Source organism: Megascapheus bottae, chromosome 3, assembly GCF_031878675.1.
Source record: "Megascapheus bottae isolate mThoBot1 chromosome 3, mThoBot2.hap1, whole genome shotgun sequence".
Classification (NCBI taxonomy): domain Eukaryota; kingdom Metazoa; phylum Chordata; class Mammalia; order Rodentia; family Geomyidae; genus Megascapheus; species Megascapheus bottae.
Window position 1 is genome coordinate 81,291,063 of NC_143511.1, and position 21,638 is coordinate 81,312,700.

At 41.2% G+C, this 21,638-nt stretch overlaps 2 protein-coding genes across 2 annotated transcripts; both read right to left on the bottom strand.

Annotated features, from left to right (window-relative positions):
• On the bottom strand, positions 1–5,064 carry Zbtb6 (zinc finger and BTB domain containing 6). The gene is made up of 2 exons (XM_090330589.1): positions 5,004–5,064; positions 1–2,217 (listed from the first exon to the last, which is right to left on the bottom strand). The coding sequence occupies exon 2, from the start codon at positions 2,206–2,208 to the stop codon at positions 934–936; it is 1,275 nt and encodes a 424-aa protein (XP_090186715.1). The 5' UTR covers positions 2,209–2,217; positions 5,004–5,064; the 3' UTR covers positions 1–933.
• Positions 5,065–5,970: 906 nt separating this feature from the next.
• On the bottom strand, positions 5,971–21,617 carry Zbtb26 (zinc finger and BTB domain containing 26). Its single transcript, XM_090330590.1, has 2 exons — positions 21,498–21,617; positions 5,971–11,131 (listed from the first exon to the last, which is right to left on the bottom strand). Exon 2 carries the CDS (start codon positions 11,119–11,121, stop codon positions 9,796–9,798), a length of 1,326 nt encoding a protein of 441 aa, XP_090186716.1. The 5' UTR covers positions 11,122–11,131; positions 21,498–21,617; the 3' UTR covers positions 5,971–9,795.
• Between the last annotated feature and the right edge of the window lie 21 nt (positions 21,618–21,638).

A 21,638-nucleotide genomic window follows, 5' to 3' on the forward strand; every position in this document is an offset into this window, starting at 1 on the left:
AAGAGAGAGGGAGAGAGAAACAGAGAAAGAGAGAACAAGGGGCTGGGAATGTGACTTAGTGACAGAGTGATTGCCTAGCATGCAAGCAGCCCTGGGTTTGGTTCCTCAGTACCACATAAACAGAAAAAGCCAGAAGTGGTTCTGTGGCTCAAGTGGTAGAGCACTATCCTTGAACAAAAGAAGCTCAGGGACAGTGCTCAGGACCTGAGTTCAAGCCCCAGGACCAGCAAAAGAAGAAGAAAGAAAGAAGAGAAAAGAAATAGAAGTATCTTTGATGAAGCTGAAATTTCCAAGAGTTTTTCACAGCTTATATCACTGGTATTTGTATTGGCCACACAACTATTAGCCATATTAAATAAAACCAAGAAATTGGTCTAATTATTCTAAAGTAAGGCTATGAAATATTTAATTTTGAATTGTGTTCCTTTACAGTTTAAAAAAAAGTACTTTCAAGAGCATAGATTGTAAATTAAAAATTTGCCAGTTCTATCTCTTCAAGTGTCCACTAATGGATAACAGTATTTTAAACTGATTTTCTTTTTCTGTCATCCTAATTCCAGAATAATTATATGGTTGGATTTAACTTAAGTCAATGGTCTAGAATATGTAAGACAGATACTGCAAATACTGTTAGATCTTACCATTGAGATCAAGAATATTTAAGAACAAAGCACTATTTCTCCAGATATACTTCTGGGACTTAAATATATGGGACAAAATAGACCCCCATCAACTTCATTATACCTCCTCCTACAACTTTGGAACTATTAAAAGTTCAAAAACAATCCTAAGTGTAAGTTAGATGAAAAATAACGCATAAAAAAATGGGTGGTGGGGAGGGGAAGAGTTCATTAGTACAAGCACAGCCATTCATATAGAAAGATTTCACTGAAAGAATGATACAAGATTTACAAAGCAAGTCCATAATATCAATTATAGTAGACTTGGACTTTTGAGATCAGGTCTAGGTAGTTTTTCTCCACTGCTTCTGCCATGAACAGAGGTTAAATGCTTTTTGAGGGCAGATTTGTGCTTGAAATCCATATCACAACAGGGGCATTTGTACGGTCGATCCCCACTGTGTATGTTCAAGTGGTCCTGAAGAGTGCTTTTAGCCGTAAAGGTCTTCAAGCACACAGAACACTGAAAGGGTCGTATGCCCATGTGCCCTCGTATGTGACGGTTGAGGTTTTTCTTCTGCGTAAATGTTTTTCCACATTGTAAGCACAAGAAGAGTTTATGCATCTTAAGGTGACGCAGATAGTTTTCAACATGAAGAAAGCCTCGAGGACACCTGGGACACTGGTGCCTCAGTGAATAACTCTCTTCTAGATTTGGAATCTCATTCACTGTACCATGACTTCCATCAGTATTCTCACAAAACAAGCCCTGACCTTGATTTCCAGGAACATCTATCACTCTGCTTTCAACTGTAGAATTGATCAGTGAATGCTGTGTTTCAGAGAAATACATATTTGCTTCTGATGAGGTACAAGGCTGTGGAAACTGCCCATTTTCAATACCGGGTGTACCCATAGATTCCACCTGGAGAATACAAATTTCATTTTCTTTAAAACCTATATCTACACCAGAGAGATCTGGTGAGTTCATTTCTTTGCTCTCTGATGTCACGCTCTCCACTGTGCACTGTAATATACTGTTTTCTTCTTCTTTGACATGGAAATCAATATTCACAGGACTATCTTCTGAAATTTCAATTATCTCACATTCCCTATCAGAATTTTCTTCTTCGTTCTTAACATCCAGGTCGGAAGACTGACAGAGGTCAGTGTGCTGATTGTTATTTTTCATAGAAAGATCAATTTCTAGATACTTCGATAAAGCTTCTGTGCACTTTTCCACAATGTGAACCATCTGAAGGTAACTGGCAGCAGTCAAATATTTCAAAAGTTCTTTCCTTTTAACTTCAAGCGCTCCAGTATAGCAAGACAGCAATAATTTTCTGCCAACTTCTGCACTCTGCAGAATGGTGATTCGGATATGTTTTGACTGCGTGAGTAAAAACTGATCTCTCATGAAGGTGGAGCAAGCAGCTAAAATCACCTTGTGGCCCTGGAATTCAGTGTCATTAATATAAATTGACACATCACAAAATAAATTCTGCTGTCTCAAGAGATTCATTTTCTGTAGGACCACATCTCCTTGTTGTTCAAACTGGAAGTGCAGAACTTCAGACTCAGCAGCCATGGCAACGGTCTAAGCAAAATAAAGCACACTGATGTAAGAACAGGGATTTCTATCACCTACTGTGATAGCAAAGAATCTCAAAGTTCTTACTCTGGTTCCTAAATACCTCTAAACTACCATATTAAAACCCAGAAAGTTAAAATGAAATTCTTTATCATGTAATAGTACACATTTCATTTTTTGTTGCAGAACTAAATTTTAAGTAACAGATTATTATTATTATTTTGTGGGTCATGAGGCTTGAACTCTGGGCCTGGGCACTGTACCTGAGCTCTTTAGCTCAAGGCTACCTCCCTATCCTTGAGGCACAGCCCCACTTCTTGTTTCTTGTGATTAACTGGAGATAAGAGTCTTTCATTCTTTAGTGCTGGAGTGGCTTTGAACATAGATCCTCAAATCTCAGTCTCCTGAGTGGTTAGGATTATAGGCATAAGCCACCTTGCCCAGCTTGAAGTAACAGGTTTTTTTTTTGGCCAGTCCTGGGCTTGGGCTCAGGGCCTGAACACTGTCCCTGGATTTTCTCAAGGCTAGAGCTCTACCACTTGAGCCACAGCACCACTTCTGGCTTTTTGCTACATATGTGGTACTGAGGAATTGAATATGCGTCTTCGCATGCTAGGCAAGCACTCTACCACTAGGCCAAACTCCCGGCCCTTAAGTAGCAGTTTGTATGTTTGTCTCCTTACCTAAACTTTTTTGTCCCCAAATGTCCAGTAACAAGTAGTAATTAGCAAAGAGTACACTTAAAACACTATCCAGGGGCCAGGAGTTTGGCCTAGTGATAGAGTACTTGCCTAGCAAGCATGAAGACTCAGGTTAGATTCCTCCATACCACATACATAAAGCCATAAGTGGTGCTGTGGCTCAAGTGGTAGAGCTCTAGACTTAAGAAAACCCAAGAAGATGGGCGGGGTGTCTCACACATGTAATCCTAGCTCCTCCAAAGGTTGAGATCTGAGGATCAAGATTCAAATCCAGCTTGGGCACAAAAGGACCTGAGACACTTGTTTCCAATTAGCCTCCAGAAAACTGGAAGTGGGCCTGTGGCTGAAGGGTAGGGGAGTAGCCATGATGAAGAGCTCAGTGTTCAGACCCTGAATTTAAAGTCCCAAGACTGGCAAAAACAAACAATAACAACAGAAAACCTCACTATCCCAAGGCCACGAATTTGGCCTAGTTGTAGAGTGCTTGTCTTTTAAAGTCAGTGCAGGAACTAAGGAACTGATACTCTTATCTCCAATTAACCTCTAGAAATAGGGAAGTAGGGTTGTGACTCAAAGGGTAGGGTGGTAACCTGGAACTGAAGAGCAAAGGGACAAGAGCCAGGCCCAGAGAGGTAGGGAGGTAGCCTTGAGCTGAAGAGCTCTGGGACAGTGCTCCATGAATAACCAAAAAAAAAAAGGGGGGGGGGGCATGCATTTGGCCTAGTGGTAGAGTGCTTGCCTAGCATGCACGAAGACCCGGGTTCAATTCCTGGGTATCACATACATAGAAAAAAGCTGGAATTGGTGCTGAGCTTCAAGTGGTAGAGCTCTATCCTTGAGAAAGTCCAAGGACAGTGCTCAAGCCCTGAGCTCAAGTCCAGGACTGGCAAAAAAGAAAAAAAAAAAGACCTGAGTTCCATTCCTTGGTATCACATACATACAAAAGGCTGGAAATAGTGCCATGACTCAAGTGGTAGAGCTCTAGCCTTGAAAAAGCCCAAGGACAGTGCTCAGGCTCTGAGTCTAAGCAAGGACTGGCAAACAAACAAACTAACAACAAAAAACCCAAAAACCCACCATTAACCCACATTAGAAACCTTAATGTATTCTTCAAACTTTTTTTTTTTTGTCTTGGGCCCTGGACTGTTGGCCTGGGCGGTGTCCCTGAGCTCTTCAGCTCAAGGCTACTGCCCTACGCCAGGGCCTGGGAGTTGTCCAGCAACTCCACAGGAGCTCAAGGTTACTGCCCTACCCAGAGACGCTAAGGCCATTTGAGTTTTCTAGTGGTTAACTGGAGATAAGAGTTGCTCCTCACTCCTCCTCCCACCCCCCACCACACTGTATCCTTAGAGCCAGGCTGGCTTTGAACCTAGATCCTCAGATCTCAAACCTCCTGAGTAGCTAGGATTACAGGTGTGGGCCAACGCCTGGCTGACACCTCCGCATTTCATAACTGCGTTCCCAGTTGCCTGTGTGCGGAGGGGAGGGGGTGTTTTGGGGCTTGAACCCTGGAGTGGACAGTCCTGGACTGTGTTTTGCTCTAGGCAAGCGTTCAACCACACCCCCACTTCCCCAATTTCAATGGCTAACTAGATGGGCGTTTCCTTGTACCCAGCCTTGATCCCCTTATCACAGCCTTCCGAGTAGATAGGATTACAAGTGTCAGCCACCAGGGCCTGGATTCCCCCACCCACGGTGATGGGGCTCCTTTAAGCCCAAGACAAGCCACAGGAACGTGTCCCCCCACCTCCCAAAGGTGGCGAGCGGGCCGCCAGCGCCATGAGGCGCCGAGTTCCTCTTTTGGTCCCGGGGCGCAGGGGATCGCACTAGGCACGGCAGCTCAGCCACCACTACGGAACTAACGAAATCTGGATCCCGGGCGGCCTGGAAGCTCTTTCCCGAGGGTCCTGCCGCGCCTCCCGAGCCGAACCTCCACCGGGCCACCGCCTGGCGGGCCCGGGTGTGCGCCCCCAAAAGAGCGCTGGCGGCGGCCGCCCGGCGGCTCTTCTCCCCCACTGTTCCCTCCGCTTCAGCTCGTCTGTCCTCGAACCCGACCTCGCTCCCTGACGAGTCTCCTCCGCGTTCACTTACCGACTCGGAGAACGAGTGGAGATTTCCACAGCAGTAGCAAAGGCGCAGGCCGGAAGGTGGGGGTGGGGGTTAGCCTGGGAGGAAACATATCCGGGTCAAGCAGCTTTCCTCCCAGGGGCCGGCGGGGCGCCCCGGAAGGACATCCGGAGGCGCTCTTTCTACCACCCGGCCGTGCGGTGACAGAAGACGCGTGAACACTTGCCCAAGCCTCTCCTCTGCCCTAGTCGGGGGATGCCGGCCGTGGCCGAGTCCGCTGGATCCTCCAGAGTCGGGGTATGAAGGTGGAGGATGTCATTCGGACCGGGCTTTCCCCTTGAAAAGGGGAAGGAGAGCCTCTCCCAGAGAATCGTGCATTCGAGCTTCTTCCCTCCGACATCAAGACCTCGTCCCCGGTCCCCTCCTGCCCCACTTGGCGGGACCTGGGGGCCTCGATGGCACTGGACATCCCAGCCACAAGTGGTGGGTCATTCTACCCTATTGTGGAGATTGAGCCGGGGGTTTTGAGGGCGCTCAAAAGCTGAGTGACCTTTGCATTCCTGCAGGGTAACACTAGTAAGCTTCAAGTAGTTACAGAAGGGGTGCAATTGCTCCACCACGGCACCACGCACGCACCCCTGGCCCTGAGCCAATTATTAAAAGCATTTGTTCTACCTGTCAGCTCATTCTCATGGAAATAACAGACGCTACTAATTTCTAGCTGAACCGTATGTCCTTCAGAAAGCAAATCAATCCCTGCGACCCCCTTTTCAGATAGTGTCTTAAAGCAGCCCAGGTTGGCCTGGAATTGGTGACATCACTGCCTTAAGCTCTGGTATGTCTGAATTACAGTCTGGCTTAAACATTCCTCATTCGTGATGAGCATACATTTTAAAGAACAGAAACACTCCTGGTTTAAAATTGATGAATTTGGTAAAGAAAGCAGAAAAGGAGCAAGAAAAATAAACCGACATCACTTTTAATTGTCACACTTTTATTAAGGAAACTTCCCCATAATAAGTGAAGAGGTAGTTCATAGTATGTCTAACATACAACAGATTAAGAACAGCTATTTAGGAGCTGAAATAAAATGCCCTGGATTGTGGGACAGTTTTTTAGAAGTGGTGAAACTGGTTATTTCCCATATATAGATTTTCTAGAAAGACAAACTAAAAACATCTGATTTACCTCTGCCACTTTAGTTTGGAGTTTGTTTATAAAATTAAATAAATAACTGACAACTTTTTAGAAAACCAAACCGTAGTAAAAAGAATCCCCTTTTTTAAGTTATCCTGGGGGGGTTAAAATGCAGCTTCCTCTATAAAACCATCATTAATTTTGAAAATCATTTTCCCCTATAAAATGTATTTGACATCAGAAAGTTTGCATCTTGGAATATAATCTAAGAAACATGTTTAAGCAAAGACAGAGTTGGCAAGTCTCACTAAAATTAGAAAATGTCTCACAGAAACAGAAGATCACTCCAGCCAAGGACTAGAGGAGACCACAATTTACATCAGTGGTTTGCACTTGCAAAAAGTGAGAACTAGAAGTGTTAGTAATAAAGTCATAAAAATGTTGATTTAAGTGATCAAAAAAGCAAGGTAGTATTATTATTCTTAGTAAAAAATCAGATTGACACTTGTTTCCCAAAGGTCACATGATACCCTAAGCTCCACCAGGGTAGGAACCGTATTAATCTTACCTTGGTATCCTCATTATCTAGCAATGTGCAGAAACAAACACTAGGTGCTTAATAAATGCTTCTTGAGGCTAGGGGTGTCCTTGGATGGAACGGCACATACTTATGCATGAGACACTGGGTTCAATCCCCAGTATAAAAAGGAAAAAAAAAAAAACAAAAACATTTTCTTGAGTGGCTGAATGGACCCCAGAAATAGACTCCAACCAAAGAGATCAATCTTCTAGGAACAAAAAGAAGACATGAATGTGAACAACTTTGACTCGAAATCTTCCTGAGAAGACATGATGCTACACTGGTTGACATGCAAGAGTCTCACTGTTGCATAGAAATGGTACTCTTTGGCTGGATCATGTAAAATTCAGAATGCTTAGAAGAATCATTAGGCCATATAATGGGCAATTACTGGCACAAGGTACCTATCAGTATTATCATTCAACTGTCTTCTCTTTTAAATATTTCGACAGAAGAGAAATTATACTTTAAATCTGGCTCACATGTAAATATATCAAATTATATCAACCTAATAAATCCATAACTATATAAATTAAGCCTATTTTTCAATTATCTGTACATGCAATCTCATAGCTCAAACAACAACAACAATAAACAGAAGATCCTGATGGAAATAACAGTTTTCTAGACAAAACAAATCTCACATTGGATCCTTCTCACATTATTATTTGCCTTTTCCCTTCCTAGCCAACAGTCAGCAAACAAGTCACTTTCTGGGGAAGAATGTTAAAATCATCTAACTAAAAAATAATAAGGGATGGGACTGGGAGTGTGGCCTAATGGTAGAATACTTACTTGCCTAGCATGCACAAAGTCCTGGGTTCAATTCCTTGGTACCACATACACAGAAAATGCCAGAACTGGTGCTGTGGCTCAATTGATAAGAGCGCTAGCCTTGAAAAGCTCAAGGACAGTGCCCAGGCCCTGAGTTCAGGCCCCAGGACTGGCCAAAAAAAAAAAAAAAAATTTAAAAAGTATTAATAATTATAAGGGATGAGGATTTATCTTAGTGGTAAAGTATTTGCCTAACATGAATGAAGCCCTGGGTTCCACCCCAGCACTGCATTTATTTTCAGAATATAAAAATAAAAAATAATTAGCATACAAAATAATTAACATAAATAAGTACCTCTGTGATATTTTGTTGGCAAAATTTAGACTGTTTCAGAAAGCCAGCAGGAAAATACAAACTAGGAGTGTTTTGCTAATACATGATTCTACATCATGTCTTGAATCCTTTTATGTCAAGGTATAATGGAAGAAGGGAATCTTCATATTAATCACTTATCTACTTTGGCCAGGTTACCTCTTTGGGTGTTGGTTATTCCAACATAAAATGAAAGAAATGGAATAAATGATATTCTGAAGATTCTTTAAGCCATGTGTCAGTGGCTCATGCCTGTAATCCTAACTACAGAGAAGGCTGAGATCTGATGATCACAGTTAAAAACTAGCCCCGGCAGAAAAGTATGAGACTCAATCTAATTAAGCACCAAAAAGCCAAAAGTGAGCTGTGGCTCAAGTGGCAGAGCTAGCTTTGAGTAAAAGATCAGAGATAGCACCCAGGCCCTGAGTTTAAGTCCAGGACCACTAAAAAAAATAAAAAATAAATAAATAATAAAAAGTTTAAAAAGATCCTCTTTAAGTTCTCTAACATTCCTATTACCTAAGTCTAACTCATGGGCCAGAAATAAACAAGATTAAAATTTTATGTCTGAAATGTGTTTTAGGAAAAAAACAGTTGTTTCACTTCTCTATACTGGATGATCAACTTTCTATCATCAATCTCAGGTGACAAATTAAGGCAGTGTTCCTTTAAAAGGAATATCTGGATGCAAGAAATGTGATTGCTTGTGTCCCACTTAACTTTTTTATCGATTTAAAAAATTAGGTATATAAGGAAAATTTTAGAGTAATTTATTTAGTGTCCTGGACACAACTCTGATTGCCAAATTCACCTTTCTAGAGGTTATAAAGATCAGAGACTCTTAAATAGCTTAGTTCTAGGGCCCACAAATTTTTTTTTGTGTGTGTGGGTCCATGCGATTTGAACTCTAGGCCTGGGCACTGTCCCTGAGCTCTTCACAGCTCAAGGCTATGGTCCTACCCCTGGAGCCACAGCCTCACTTCCCATTTTCTAGTGGTTAATTAGAGATAAGAGTCTCATAGACTTTAGTGCCCGGGCTGGCTTTGAACCTCGATCCTCGGATCTCAGCCTCCTGAGTAGCTAGGATTATAGGCATGAGCCACCATGCCCAGCAAGACCACAATTCTTTAATTCATTTAAGTGTATCTGAAGCAATCCTGATTATGAAAGCATCAATAAGTAAGTTACATAATATTAGTGCCTTGCTGGGACATGCTACCTGGAAAACCTCCCACGTAAGTGCTACTGAAATAATTGCATTTCTGTCCTATGCCGATCATGCTCCTCGTGGCAATTCCAAACTATTTGTCTGCTAACTGTTGCTGAAAAGATTGTGCTCTAGTCTATAGGAGGATTTCAATGGGATAGCTGAAAAGTACAGAACAAATCTACATACTTGCTTATATCCAGCTCCAAGACAAGTACAAATGGTAGAAGGCAGAATCACATGTTTTTAGACATGAATGAATGATCAGTAGGCATCCAGAGGATGCTATCACATATTCAGAACAACAGCAGTATTACCTTACAGCTCAATCCATGCTTTTTGCCGAAGAAAAATATTATTCATTTCTCATGGCACAGCATCTTTTAGTGGAAAGTAGGTTATGTTATTCATTCGTTGGTACCTTCAAAATGTGCTTGGTTTAAAAAAAGTCTAAAATATTGTCAGTCAAATATATAAATTAATATCAGGTAGACAAATGGAATTATTCCTTGAGAAAGGAAAACAGACATGACAGGATAAATAACTGAAAAAAGAAAATGGCAGAGGACAAAAGGAAGGCAAAACCACTCCACGTGGTAAGCTGCCTGGACTATTAGTGCTTTAGTTCAATCACTACCACCTATACAAGAGGGTTTGGAAAGTCAAACTAACAAAATCACTCCTAAAGACTTCAGACTACTGTCACATTCTCAGTCAGTTCTAGTTTTGAGCATTAAGCCCCTATTCAATTCACACACGTACTATCACTCCTTAAGTTCAAGACAGCTTGGGCCAGTTTACCTGCATCCAGGACCTGGGTTGCATCAGTTTGTGGCTGACACCCTTTAGAGTCTGTGACTGCTGTACATGCAAAAGAATCAAAATCCACTGTGAGGTCTTGTACATTTCTCTCATTGGCATTATCAAAGCTGTTTTTGCCATGCAGCTGCTTAAGGTGTTTCCTCAAAACTGGCTTATGTGCAAAAACCATGTCACAATAGTTACATTTATGGGGCTTATCTCCACTGTGAAGGTTAAGATGATCCTGTAGGGAACACTTCTGAGAAAAGGTTTTCCCACAGATTTTACACTGGAAAGGTTTAATTCCGGCATGCACACGCATATGTCGATGAAGGTTGCCTTTCTGAGTAAAAGTCTTGCCGCAGAGTAGACACATAAAGAGTTTGTGCATTTTTAAATGGTTGGCGTAGTTCTCCAGGTGACGAAACACCCTGGTACATTTTGGGCATTGGTGATGCCACTGTAAGCCTTTGTCTACACCACGAATATTAGGCCCAAAGACATCTTTTGAGGTCATGATGATGTTATCACTGCCTGTGTAAGATAGGGCATAATTGTGGAGATGGTTTTGTTCTATTTCACTTACTCTGTTTTCCACAGTTGAATTTATTAGGGAGTGCTGGGGCTCTGATGAATGCAAAGCAGTGGGTTCAGAAGAAATAAACTGGTTCTGATCTTTTTTACTTCTAACCTCTGATACATCCCCAATAGATTCTACCTTAACAATCTGAATATCACTGTCCTCCATATCCATACTGTCTTCAGATGGATGCATACAAGGTGAGTCCTGCTTTGGAGAGCCTCGGGCATCTCCCTGCTGTTCTTTGGCCTGGGGAGAAGCACTCTGTGGTTCACATCCCTCTTTACTATCCATTGGTTGTTTTGGCTTTATAAATTTCCACAGGGCCTGTGTGCACCGCTCTACAATGTGGCTCATCTGAAGAAAGCTTGCAGCAGTCAAGTAATTTACCAGCTCCATCTCTGGAAATTCCAGCACACCACTATAACAGGATAAAAGCAATTGTCTCCCCACTTCAGAACTCTGTAATATGGAGATTTTCACCTCTCTGGAATCATTCAGTAAAAACTGGTCTCTTAAGAAGGGGGAACCTGCAGCAAACACAATTTTATGCCCCTGTACCTCAGTATCATCTATGAGAACTGTAACATCACAAAATTTATTCTCTTCTCTTAATTTGTTCATTTTTTGTAACATTGAATCTCCATAATTTTCAAACTTGAAGTGAAGGAGATCTGATCTTTCAGACATTTTGGCAGACCTAAAGAACAGAAATGTAAAAAGGATGAATTTAAGAAAATTCATATAATTAAGATACCTGGATTTACTTTCCAAAAGCAAATTTATTGTCATGTTTTATTTGCATATAAGTTAAATTTTCTTTGAAATAAGCTACTATAACAGCTTCCAAAGACTGTCAAAAATAATACTTTACCAATGTCAAGTGTCAATTACACTTAAACAGTGGGTATGTATAAGTAGCTGGATATAACTCGACTTTCTTTTTCCAGTACTGGAGTTTGAACTCAAAGCTGCTGGCCACCTGGCCTCACATCATAACCCCGCAGATCTCAGCCTCCTTAATAGCTTAATAGGGGTGAACAACCACTGCTTGATTACAACTTCTTAATACAATAATGCCAAAAATATGGTTTTTTGCTTCTCAAATGAGATTCTATAAAGGCTCAAAAAGCAAACCAAACAACTCAACACAATACACATGAAATAATTACTTTTACGTGCAACTATAAACTATATTTTAAAAAAGAAAGCAGGTTTGAGTTACATTATTTTGTCTAAAAAAAAAAGATTCAAGGGACAATGAGCGATTAGGGTAAAAAGGACAATTCTTTATCTTGTGCACTGTGAACAAATCTAAACTCATGTGTGTGTGTGTGTGTGTGTGACTGTGTCGGTGTGTGTGTGGTAGTCCTAAGGTTTGAACTCAGGGCATGAGTCCTGTCCCTGGGATTCTTTTGCTCAGGCTAGCTCTCTACTTTTTTTGGTAGATTATTAAAGAGTATCACAGACTTTGCTGCCAAGGCTGGCTTTAAACCATGGTCCTCAGACCTTAGCCTCCAGACTAGCTAGGATCACAGCCTGGCTGACATTCTTTCTTTTATATACCAATCTATTATGAGATCAGCAGGCATATCAGATCCATCTTTGAGAAATAGTCCAACAAATTCAGAACCTAGAAATTCACTTCGAAATCTGTGCATTCATTAGTTCCTTAAAGTCAAATGAGACAAACGGCTTTTATTGGCCACATCTAACCTCCAAAGTTATAATTTATAATCTCAACTTCTGCAATGCTGATTTACAAAAGGCTCACAGAGTATCAGCTTCTGATTACAAAGTCCAGGTTTTATTAGTATTGCTCAGTGGCTGGTATATAATGGCACTCTATTTACATCAAGCCCGTATATCGCTTGTTTCCTTAGTTTAGAACACTACTTTCTAGCTAATTCAGGTTCCTTTATTTCCTCTGAGAGGCTCTTGTTTGACCACTTAAAGAGCTGTATCCAGGACCTGCAAAATAGCATTTGTATAATATACTCAAAATACATCCTGAAGTACTTCCTTCTTCTCCACACTTCAAAGCTTTACACTACTAGAGCAAAACATCTCCATCCTATTCAGAGATAATGCTGGAAAGCTAAATCCTCTAGGGAAAAATATTCTTTGCTTTTGCTTAAAATTTTTTATTGCAGTTACATCATATATTCCATTATTGACTAAATTCTCTTCTCTTCAAACTGATGTTTTTTTCCCATCACTTAACATTGTACTAAACACACAGCAGGAGCTCAGTTTGCATTAAGTGAACCCACACAATTAGTCAAATAATACAGTACAATCTTGGTTTCTGCCAGAATATGGTTGCAATTTTCCTATACTGTAAATATAGTTAGCTTGAGAATCCATAACTTGAAGCTGCATAGCATAAGCTACATAATGAATTTATTATTATACGCATTAATATTGTTCACCAAAAAGCAGACCTTATTTCATGTTAATTCTGAATACAGTGGATGTTTGAATCATTTTCCCAGAACACAGCCCAACACCTATCAAAAGACTTCTAAAATTTTCACGCTGCTTAAGTTCAATACATTATTTGTACTTTTTTTTTCTATGTTTTGAAATTTTAGTAAGGCTTTATTTTTCTGTAACAGGATGAACAGGAGAGAAGTGGAGAAGAAATATATTCCCTGTACTCCATGAAGGAATGAAGAAGGATTATCATAACTTTGACTTTGTATTTTAGGCACCAAATTAAAGGGTATGAAAACAACAGGTCAAGCAATGTAAATACACCTACAATCTATGAGAGTGGACTGAGAGCTTGTTTGCATCACTAAGTTGTTTAATGCACACATAGGAATTTAACAATACTGCTTTTAAAATTTCTTTTCGTTTATTTTGTGTGTTAGTACTGGGGCTTGAACTCAGGGCCTCTTGCTATCATATAGCTTTCTTGCTCATTATGTGTCGAATACCTGAGTCACACCCCCCCAGTCCAACACTTCGCTGCTATCTTGTAGGTTATTTTATCTGGGCTGGCTTCAAGCTGTGATTCTTTCCTGAAGTGCTAAGATTATTGACCTAAGCCAGAAGGACCTTGCTTATGCTATCTGTCTATCTATCTGTCTGTCTATGTACCTATGTATCTATGTATCTATGTATCTATCTATTTTCCAAGCAAGTTCTGCTTACTTTAGGAACAATATTGTTGTTAGGTAGATCAGCTTAATGTCTATACAGGTATTACAGGTCAGATGCCATAAGGGTCTAGGAAAAGAATGAAAATAACGAGAAGGAGCAATGATAAATAAGAGATTTTGGAAAAACTTGGTAGCAGACTGAATAGAGAGTATAAAAAATGAATATGTAATAAGGCCATATAGGATGATGCTAAATGAAAGGATCTCCAAGATATAGAAACAAAAGCCATATAATGAGTGATTGTTGTCTTCAATATACTATGTAATCTCTCATCTATTTTGCTATCCCTTGGTTAACTCTTATTGTTACAGTATATTACCTTGTTATCTGATATATTGTATATATATTTGGTTATTTGAAATAGGATAGGGAAGGAGGGAAAACAAGGTGGGGTACAGGGGTGGGGGGAGGGAAATGGGGACCAAAACATGAGAGAGGGTAAAAATGTTTGTGAAGTAATGTACCTCCTATCTAGTGAATATAATGTAACCCTTCTATTAATTACAATAAAACATATTTAAAATGAATATGTAAATAGGTTAGCCAGGTGGAGTGGCACACTTCTATATTCCTAGCACTTGAGAGGCTGAATTCCAGGCAAGCCTAAGCTATACATGAGTAAGACCTTGTGTCAAAACAATTTTGTTTTTCTGCTAGTCCTGAAGCTTGAACTCAGAGTCTGAGCACTGTCCTTGGGCTTTCTCAAGGCTAGAGCATTACCACTTGAGCCACAGCAGCACCACTTCTGGCTTTTTCTCTGTATGTGGTACTGAGGAATTGAACCTGGGTCATTGTGCATGCTAGACAAGCACTCTACCAATAGGCCAAACTCCTGGCCCCCTATATCAAAAAGATTCTAAACAACATAGTTTTGCTATTCAACAATGACAACAAAAACAACAAAAAGAAAAAAAAGAAAGAAAGAAAAGAAAAAGAAAAAGGAGGAGAAGTTCTGTGAAAATGTAGGAATTTTTTTCTCATACAACATTTTTAATATATGGCTGATAATCATAACAAAGATTACAAACTGAACTAAAAGAAGGGATATAGAGCTATTATCATATCAGAAGAAAACTGGTATCAGTTCAAGCAATTGCAGTAGCTTAAAATATTCATTCTGAAGTTGGAGAATGTTCAAATTTATAAACACAAGTTTAAAAAAAATTGCTATTTCATGTGGCCAAATAAAAATGCACTTATTTTTAATGGGTTCAGCTGGTAATCTGGGTGCTGGTACCTCGTGCTTGTAGTTCTAGCTACTCAGGAGGTTGAGCGCTGAGGACTATGGTTCAAAGCCTGCCTGGGCAGGAAAGGCTCTGAGACATTTATCTACAGTTAATCACAAAAAAAAACCTGAAGTGGCTCTGTGGTACAAGTGGTAAAGTGCTAGCCTTGAGCAAAAGGAGCCCAGGGACAGTGCCCAGGCCCAGTTCAAGTCCTAGGACCAGCAAACAAACCCCAAACAAACAAACAAAAACAAAACACAAAACAAAAAACAAGAGTACAGCTGATGTTGAATGCATTATAGCTATCCATCACTACCCAGACCCAAAAATGAACACTGAGTCTACCAATAATATAATACTCAAAATGCTTTAGAAAACTATCCTCAGGGCCAATCCTGTGATACTCTCAAGTCTGGATTCATTCCCTTCCTAGTTAATGGAAGCTTATGAAGGGGTGAGGTTCATCAGGTCACTCAAAGTGCTTGTTTTCATCTGCCTGCTGCAGTCCAAGAATGTAAGGAAAAGCCATTCTGTTTATTTTCTCCTAACATGTGTCAGCTTACTCTAGTGTCCCTTTATCAACTCCTATTTCCAGGGCACATAGAATCTTTTAAATTATTTCCTGTTATTATTTTTCTTTTTCCAGTGGATTGTTAGTTATTTGAGGGTAAGAATCAACTATTTATTTTCATTTATTCAGGTCATTAAACAAAACCCAGAAAAAAATGAATGTTCCCTATGAGATTATTAGTGCCCTATGATAGGAATGCTTTTCAATGTCAACAACTCCTCTTTTAGCCAGGCACAGGTGGCTTATGCCTGTAATCCTAGCTACTCAGGAGGCTGAGATCTGAGGATCAAGGTTCAAAGCCAGCACAGGCACAAAAGGACCCGAGACTCTTATCTCCAATTAACTTCTATAAAACAGGAAGTGGGGCTTCAGCTGAAGAACTCAAGGACAGCACCCAGGCTGGCTGAGTTTAAGCCCCATGACCTACCAAAAAAAAAACAAAAACAAAAAAACCTCCTCTTTTGAGTGTTCCAAGGAATTTTCTAGCATCTGTTCCCAAGACAGTTTGACCACATATAGCCAAAATTTAAATGCCTTTTCCCATTATTTATGTGTATTATATTCCTGATTGTATTTTATGGCTCTGTTTTTTTGTTTCTTGTTTTTCCCAGTCCTGGGGCTTAAACTCAGGGCCTGATCGATGTCCTTGTGCTTTCTCACAGCTAGAGCTCTACCACTTGAAACACAGCACCATTTCTGGCTTATTTCTATGTATGTGGTGCCAAGGCATTGAACCCGGGTCTTCATGCGTGCTAGGTAGGCATTCTACCACTAGGCCAAACTCCTTTCCCTATGCTTTTGTTTTTATTAAGCCTTTCTTCCTCATTTTAACTTTGTTATTTTTTAATCTTTTTCTGTGGGGTGTGTGTGTGTGTGTGTGTGTGTGTGTGTGTGTGTGTGTGTACCTGGAACTTGGGATCTCAGCTTTCTTGCTCAAAGCTGAGGCTCCATCACTTAAACCATGCCTCCAGTATGGCTTTGCAGGTTAATTAGAGGTAAAGTCTTGTAGATTTGTCTGCCTGTAATGTCTTTGAACAGCCATTCTCAGATCTCAGACTCCTGAGCAGCTAGGATTATAGGTGTGGACCATGGGAACCCAGCTCTGTATTTAACTTTGTAAATCAAAACACAGTATTACTTGTAAATACTATGAAGAATGAATATTATGAATGTATTTTTGAATACTGAAACTATATTACTAACTTCTCAGAAGTAATTATGAGTGATATTCATAAAATAAAATTCTAGATTATATTCTCACCAATTACTTTCTTTTCATTCATATTTACACAGTTCTTTTATTATCTATATGTTTGTCTTGATTTTTTTTTTTTTTTGCCAAGAGTGGGGATTGAACTCAGGGCCTCAGATTCATACTTGGGTTTTTCATAGATGGTTGACCCTCTAGCACCTGAGTTACAAGTCTACTTCTAGCCTTTTTGCTAGTTAGTTGGAGATAAGAATCTCTTAGGGACTAGGAGTATAACCTAGTGGGAGAATGCTAGCCTAGCATGCCCGAAGCCCTGGGTTTGATTCCTTGTTGCCACATACACAGAAAAAGCCAGAAGTGGAACTATGGCTCAAGTGGCAGAGCGCTAGCCTTGAGCAAAAAGTGTCTAAGAACAGTGCCCAGGTCCTGACTTCAAGATCCAGGACTGGAAAAAGAAAAAAAAACCTTCTCGATTTGTCTACCCAAGCTGGCCTCAAACTATGATCCTCAGATCTCAGCCTTCTGACCAACTAGCATTACAGGCATGAACCACAAGGCACAGGTAGGTTTTCAACACTATTTTACTGGACTGCTCCTCAAGGCTTCACTGACTTGTATAAAGAGAAGTGTATCCTTCAAAGTTCAGTCTTGAAATTTCTTTTTTTTGCTCTACATTTTCAAGACTTACTTCCTCAGAAAGACTTTATGCTAAGAATTCCTAAATACCCATTCTCATTGCCAAATGTAAGTTTAACCTCAGTCTAAGATACTTAAAAATATCGGCTCTAAAGCTGGGCATGGTGGTTCACCTGTAGCTATTCAGGAGGCTGAGATAAACAGATCACAGTTCAATGCCAGCCCCGACTAAAGTCCTAAAGTCAAAGTCCATGAGACTCATCTCCAATTAACCACCAGAAAACAGGAAGCGGCACTGTGGCTCAAGGGGTAGAGTGGTAACCTTGAGCTGAAGAGCTCGAGGACAGTGCCCAGACCCCACAAACTATCAAAACAAAACAAAGCAAACAAACAAAAAAACCCTGCTCTAAGCTATTTCTCTATTATTAAAACGCTTGATGCTTATCCCCACACTATGCAAAATGAAGGTCAAAAATAAAAATTAGTGGAGAATAGTTTAGAGAGCAGTGTATGTGAAGGCAAGCCAATGTGTTATTTTTTAATCAGATCATGACAGGCAATAATTAGTTATATGGTTAACTATGACTTTGAAGATATTTTGAAGAAAGAACTAATTACTTTATTACTAGGGCAAGAGAGAAAGCATCCATAAAATTCTAAGGTATTTGATGTCTTTAAATGAGTCTCAATATAAATAAGCTAAAGAAGAGCCAGGAGCATGGCCTAATGGTAAGAGTGCTCACCTAACAAAGCCAAGACCTGGGTTCAAGTCCTTGATACCACATACACAGAAAAAGCCAGAAGTGGTGCTATGACTCAAGTGGTAGAATGTGAGCCTTAAGAATGCCCAAGAACAGTGCTCAGGCTGTGAGTTCAAGCTCCAGGGCTGGAAAAATAAAATTTTTTTAAAGATAATAACAGTAAGCTAAAGAATACTGGAGGAGATAATCATGGGACTTAAAAATGTTGAAAGTGGCTAGGAGCTGGTGGCTCACACATGTTAAGCTACTCAGGAGGCTAAGATCTGAGGATTGAGGTTCAAAGCCAACCGGGGTATGAAGGTTCATGGGACTCTTATCTCTAATTAACCACCAGAAATTCGAATGTGGCACTGTGGCTCAAGTGGTAGAACAGCAGCTTTGAGCTGAAGAGCTCAGGGATAGAGCCCAGGTCCAGAATTTAAGCCCCATGATAGATCAAAAAAAAAAAAATGTTGAAAGCCTGCCCGTTTAACTGGATGGAAATTGGTCTGAAGCTACAGCTTGCCTAACATGCATGAAGCGCTGGGTTCCACATAAAAACAGAAAAAGCCAGAAGTGGCACTGAATTCTAATGGTAGAGTGCTAGCCTTGAGCAAAAGAAGCTCAGTGACAGTGCCTGGGCCCTGAGTTCAAGGGCCAGGACTGACAAAAACAAAACAAAACAAAATTTCTTAAGTGGTACTGCAGTTTGAACTCAGAGTGCTCTATGACTCCCTTAGCCCTTTTTGTTATTTTTTTCTCCACACGGGTTATTTTTTATTTTTTGCCTACATTGGCCCAAGACCTCTATCTTCCTACAATATCTCCCTTATAGCTGGTATCACAGGTATGTACTACTATGTAGGATAGGTAGTTGCCTGGGTTGGTCTTGAACTGAGATCCTCATCTCTGCCTGTTTAGTATCTGGGAATATAGCCATAGATCATGGTACTCAGCCTAAAACTTGTTTTCAGGAAGTCACTAATTACTTCTTAATAAAGAAATGTTTTTAAAGTTTTCCTTTTCATTCCTAGATATTATTCATGATTGGATCCAGTGGATGCTCTTCAAACTCTGACATCTTTCTCCCCGCCCCCCAGTCGTGGAAACCTAACTCTGGGCCTGGGTTCTTCAGATCAAAGCTACCACTCTATCACTTTGAGCCATAGCTCCACTTCCAGATTTCTAGTGGTTAACTGGAGTTAAGAGACTCAGACTTTTGGCTTTCAACGTCGAACCTCAGATCTCAGTGTCCTCATAATCCAGCCCCAGGAGTAGCTAGGATTACAGAGGTAAGCCACCAGCGCCAGGCTCTTGACATCTTCTTTTGACACTCTGCATTCTCAGACTTTATCTCCTACTTCTATTTCTGCTATAATACTTATCTCCAATTTCTTTTATCTGCTCAGTTAATGCAACCATTATCCCATAAATTTCTCTTTTAATATTGTCTCCTTAATGATAGCTATTCTCATAGTTTCCATACCTACACAAGTAATTGAAACTTTTACTTTTAGCCTAAATGCTTAGGGTATTGTAGAGATTTGCATTTCCAACTTAAGGTAAGACAAATCTATGTGGCTATCCCACTGGATTTTAATTCATTATGTCCAATGAATGAATTTGTAATACAAAACAAGCTTATGGGGCCGGGAGTTTGGCCTACTGGTAAGAGTGCCTGCCTAGCATGCATGAAGACCCGGGTTCGATTCCTCAGTACCACATACATAGAAAAAGCCAGAAGTGCTATGGTGGCTCAGGGTAGAACACTAGCCTTGAGAAAAGCCCAAGGATAGTGCTCAGGCCCTGAGCTCATGCCCAGGACTGGCAAAAAAAAACAAAAACAAAAAAACAAACTTATGGTTTTGATAATGGTATCACCATTTTTCAAATGCTAAACTTAAAACCTAAGCAATCAGATCTGTTATTTAGCTCTGATTCAACATACAATTCATTATGGAGTCCAAACACCATTGTTTCAGCATACAGTATTTGCCTCCTTTTCAATAATACTAATTTTTCTCGCTGTGATGATTTCATTCCATTTTTTTTTTTTTTTTTGCCAGTCCTGGGCTTGAGCTCAGGGCATGAACCCTGTCCTTGGACTTTTTCAAGGCTAGAGCTCTACCGCTTGAGCCTTAGCACCACTTCTGTTTTTTTTCTATGTATGTGATAAAGAGGAATTCAATCCGGGTCATCGTGTATGCTAGGCAAGCACGATACCAGTAGGCCAACTTCCCGGCCCGATTTCGTTCCATTTCAAAGTATTTTCCAATAAATGTATCCAAACTAACTAAAAGTCTCCAGAGTTAGCTAATTGAAATTTCTTTCCAGTCAGGCACTTGTAGCTCATATCTGTAATCCTAGCTACTCAAGCAGTTAAGATCTGGGAAATCTGGGGAATTGCAGTTCAAAGCCAACCAGAAAAGTCTCTGTATTCATTTATTTGGGGGGGGAGTGAAGGGAGGAGAGAAGGGGAGGATCATGGGGCTTGAACTCTGGGTGTTGTCCCTGAGCTCTTCAGCTCAAGGCTACCATCCTACCATAGAGCCACAGTCCCACTTCCCCTTTTCTAGGGATTAATTGGAGATACGAGTCTCCCGGCTTTGTAGGCTTTGCGTTGCTTTGAACCTTGATACTCAGATCTCAGCCTCCTGAGTAGCTAGGATTACTGGCGTGAGCCACCGCTCCAGGCTGTTTGTGATACTGTCTCCAAAACAACTATCAAAAAGGAAGGCTGGAGGTGTGGTTTAAGTGATAGAGCCACAGCCCTTGCATGCAAGCTGAGCCAGTGTGAGCCCTTCGTTCAAACCTCAGTACTGGCAAACCCAAACAAAATAAAAAGAAAATCCAATTTTCTCTTTAACATATTTTATATTCAGCCAATATTCAGTATACCACTGCAACTGTTTCTTTTGCCTGAAGAAAACTCTTCCAGACCACTCTTGCCAAGAAGTCTAATTCAGTCCCTATTTTCTACAGGCTTCCCAGCAAGTGCCCCATTGAGTAATTCATATACACAACTCATATATGCATAACACAGGAACGTCCGTTTGTTTAAAGGATAAGATGCCAAACCGGTTGGCTTAGCACCAATAATGTAAAAAGGTGCCTGTGGCAGGTGATTGAATTCGGGAAACCTCATCAAAGTCACACTGACGCTTACTGGACCGGTTCCGGTGGCTCATTTTCTCCGGGCCTCAAGTCTGGCACTTTCCACCAAATGCCACAGAGTCCCGGTATCCAGGCCAACCAGGGGACCCTCCGCTGGGGTCCCGGGAGGCGGTCCCTCTGGCGTCCTCGAGCTCCCCGAGGGACAGGAAGGGGGCGTGGCTCCGCGTGGGCCGGTCCACCGGGCTCCTTCAGTCTCCCGGGGCCTAACCAAACCTCAGGGGGCAACCATCCCAGTACAGGTCCGGGCCAATCCACAGCCCCAAGGGGGGAGTTGGAGGTTCCATTTTGACAGACCCCTCCCCCGCACCCCACCCCGACACTCTGGTCGCCTCCGAACTTACAGACCCCAGGGGAAGGTCACCGTCAAGATCCGGCACGACCAGGAGCTCCGGCCCCTCGGGGGGCTCCGGGAAGGGGGAGGGGCAGGGAGCCGGAGTCAAAGGGGGACCCAACGGAACCGGAAGGGCAGCCACGGCCGGACA

Bases quoted from the DNA above. Each gene is read 5' to 3' on its own strand.
- Zbtb6 (XM_090330589.1), bottom strand. From the start codon at position 2,208: ATGGCTGCTGAGTCTGAAGTTCTGCACTTCCAGTTTGAACAACAAGGA.
- Zbtb26 (XM_090330590.1), bottom strand. From the start codon at position 11,121: ATGTCTGAAAGATCAGATCTCCTTCACTTCAAGTTTGAAAATTATGGA.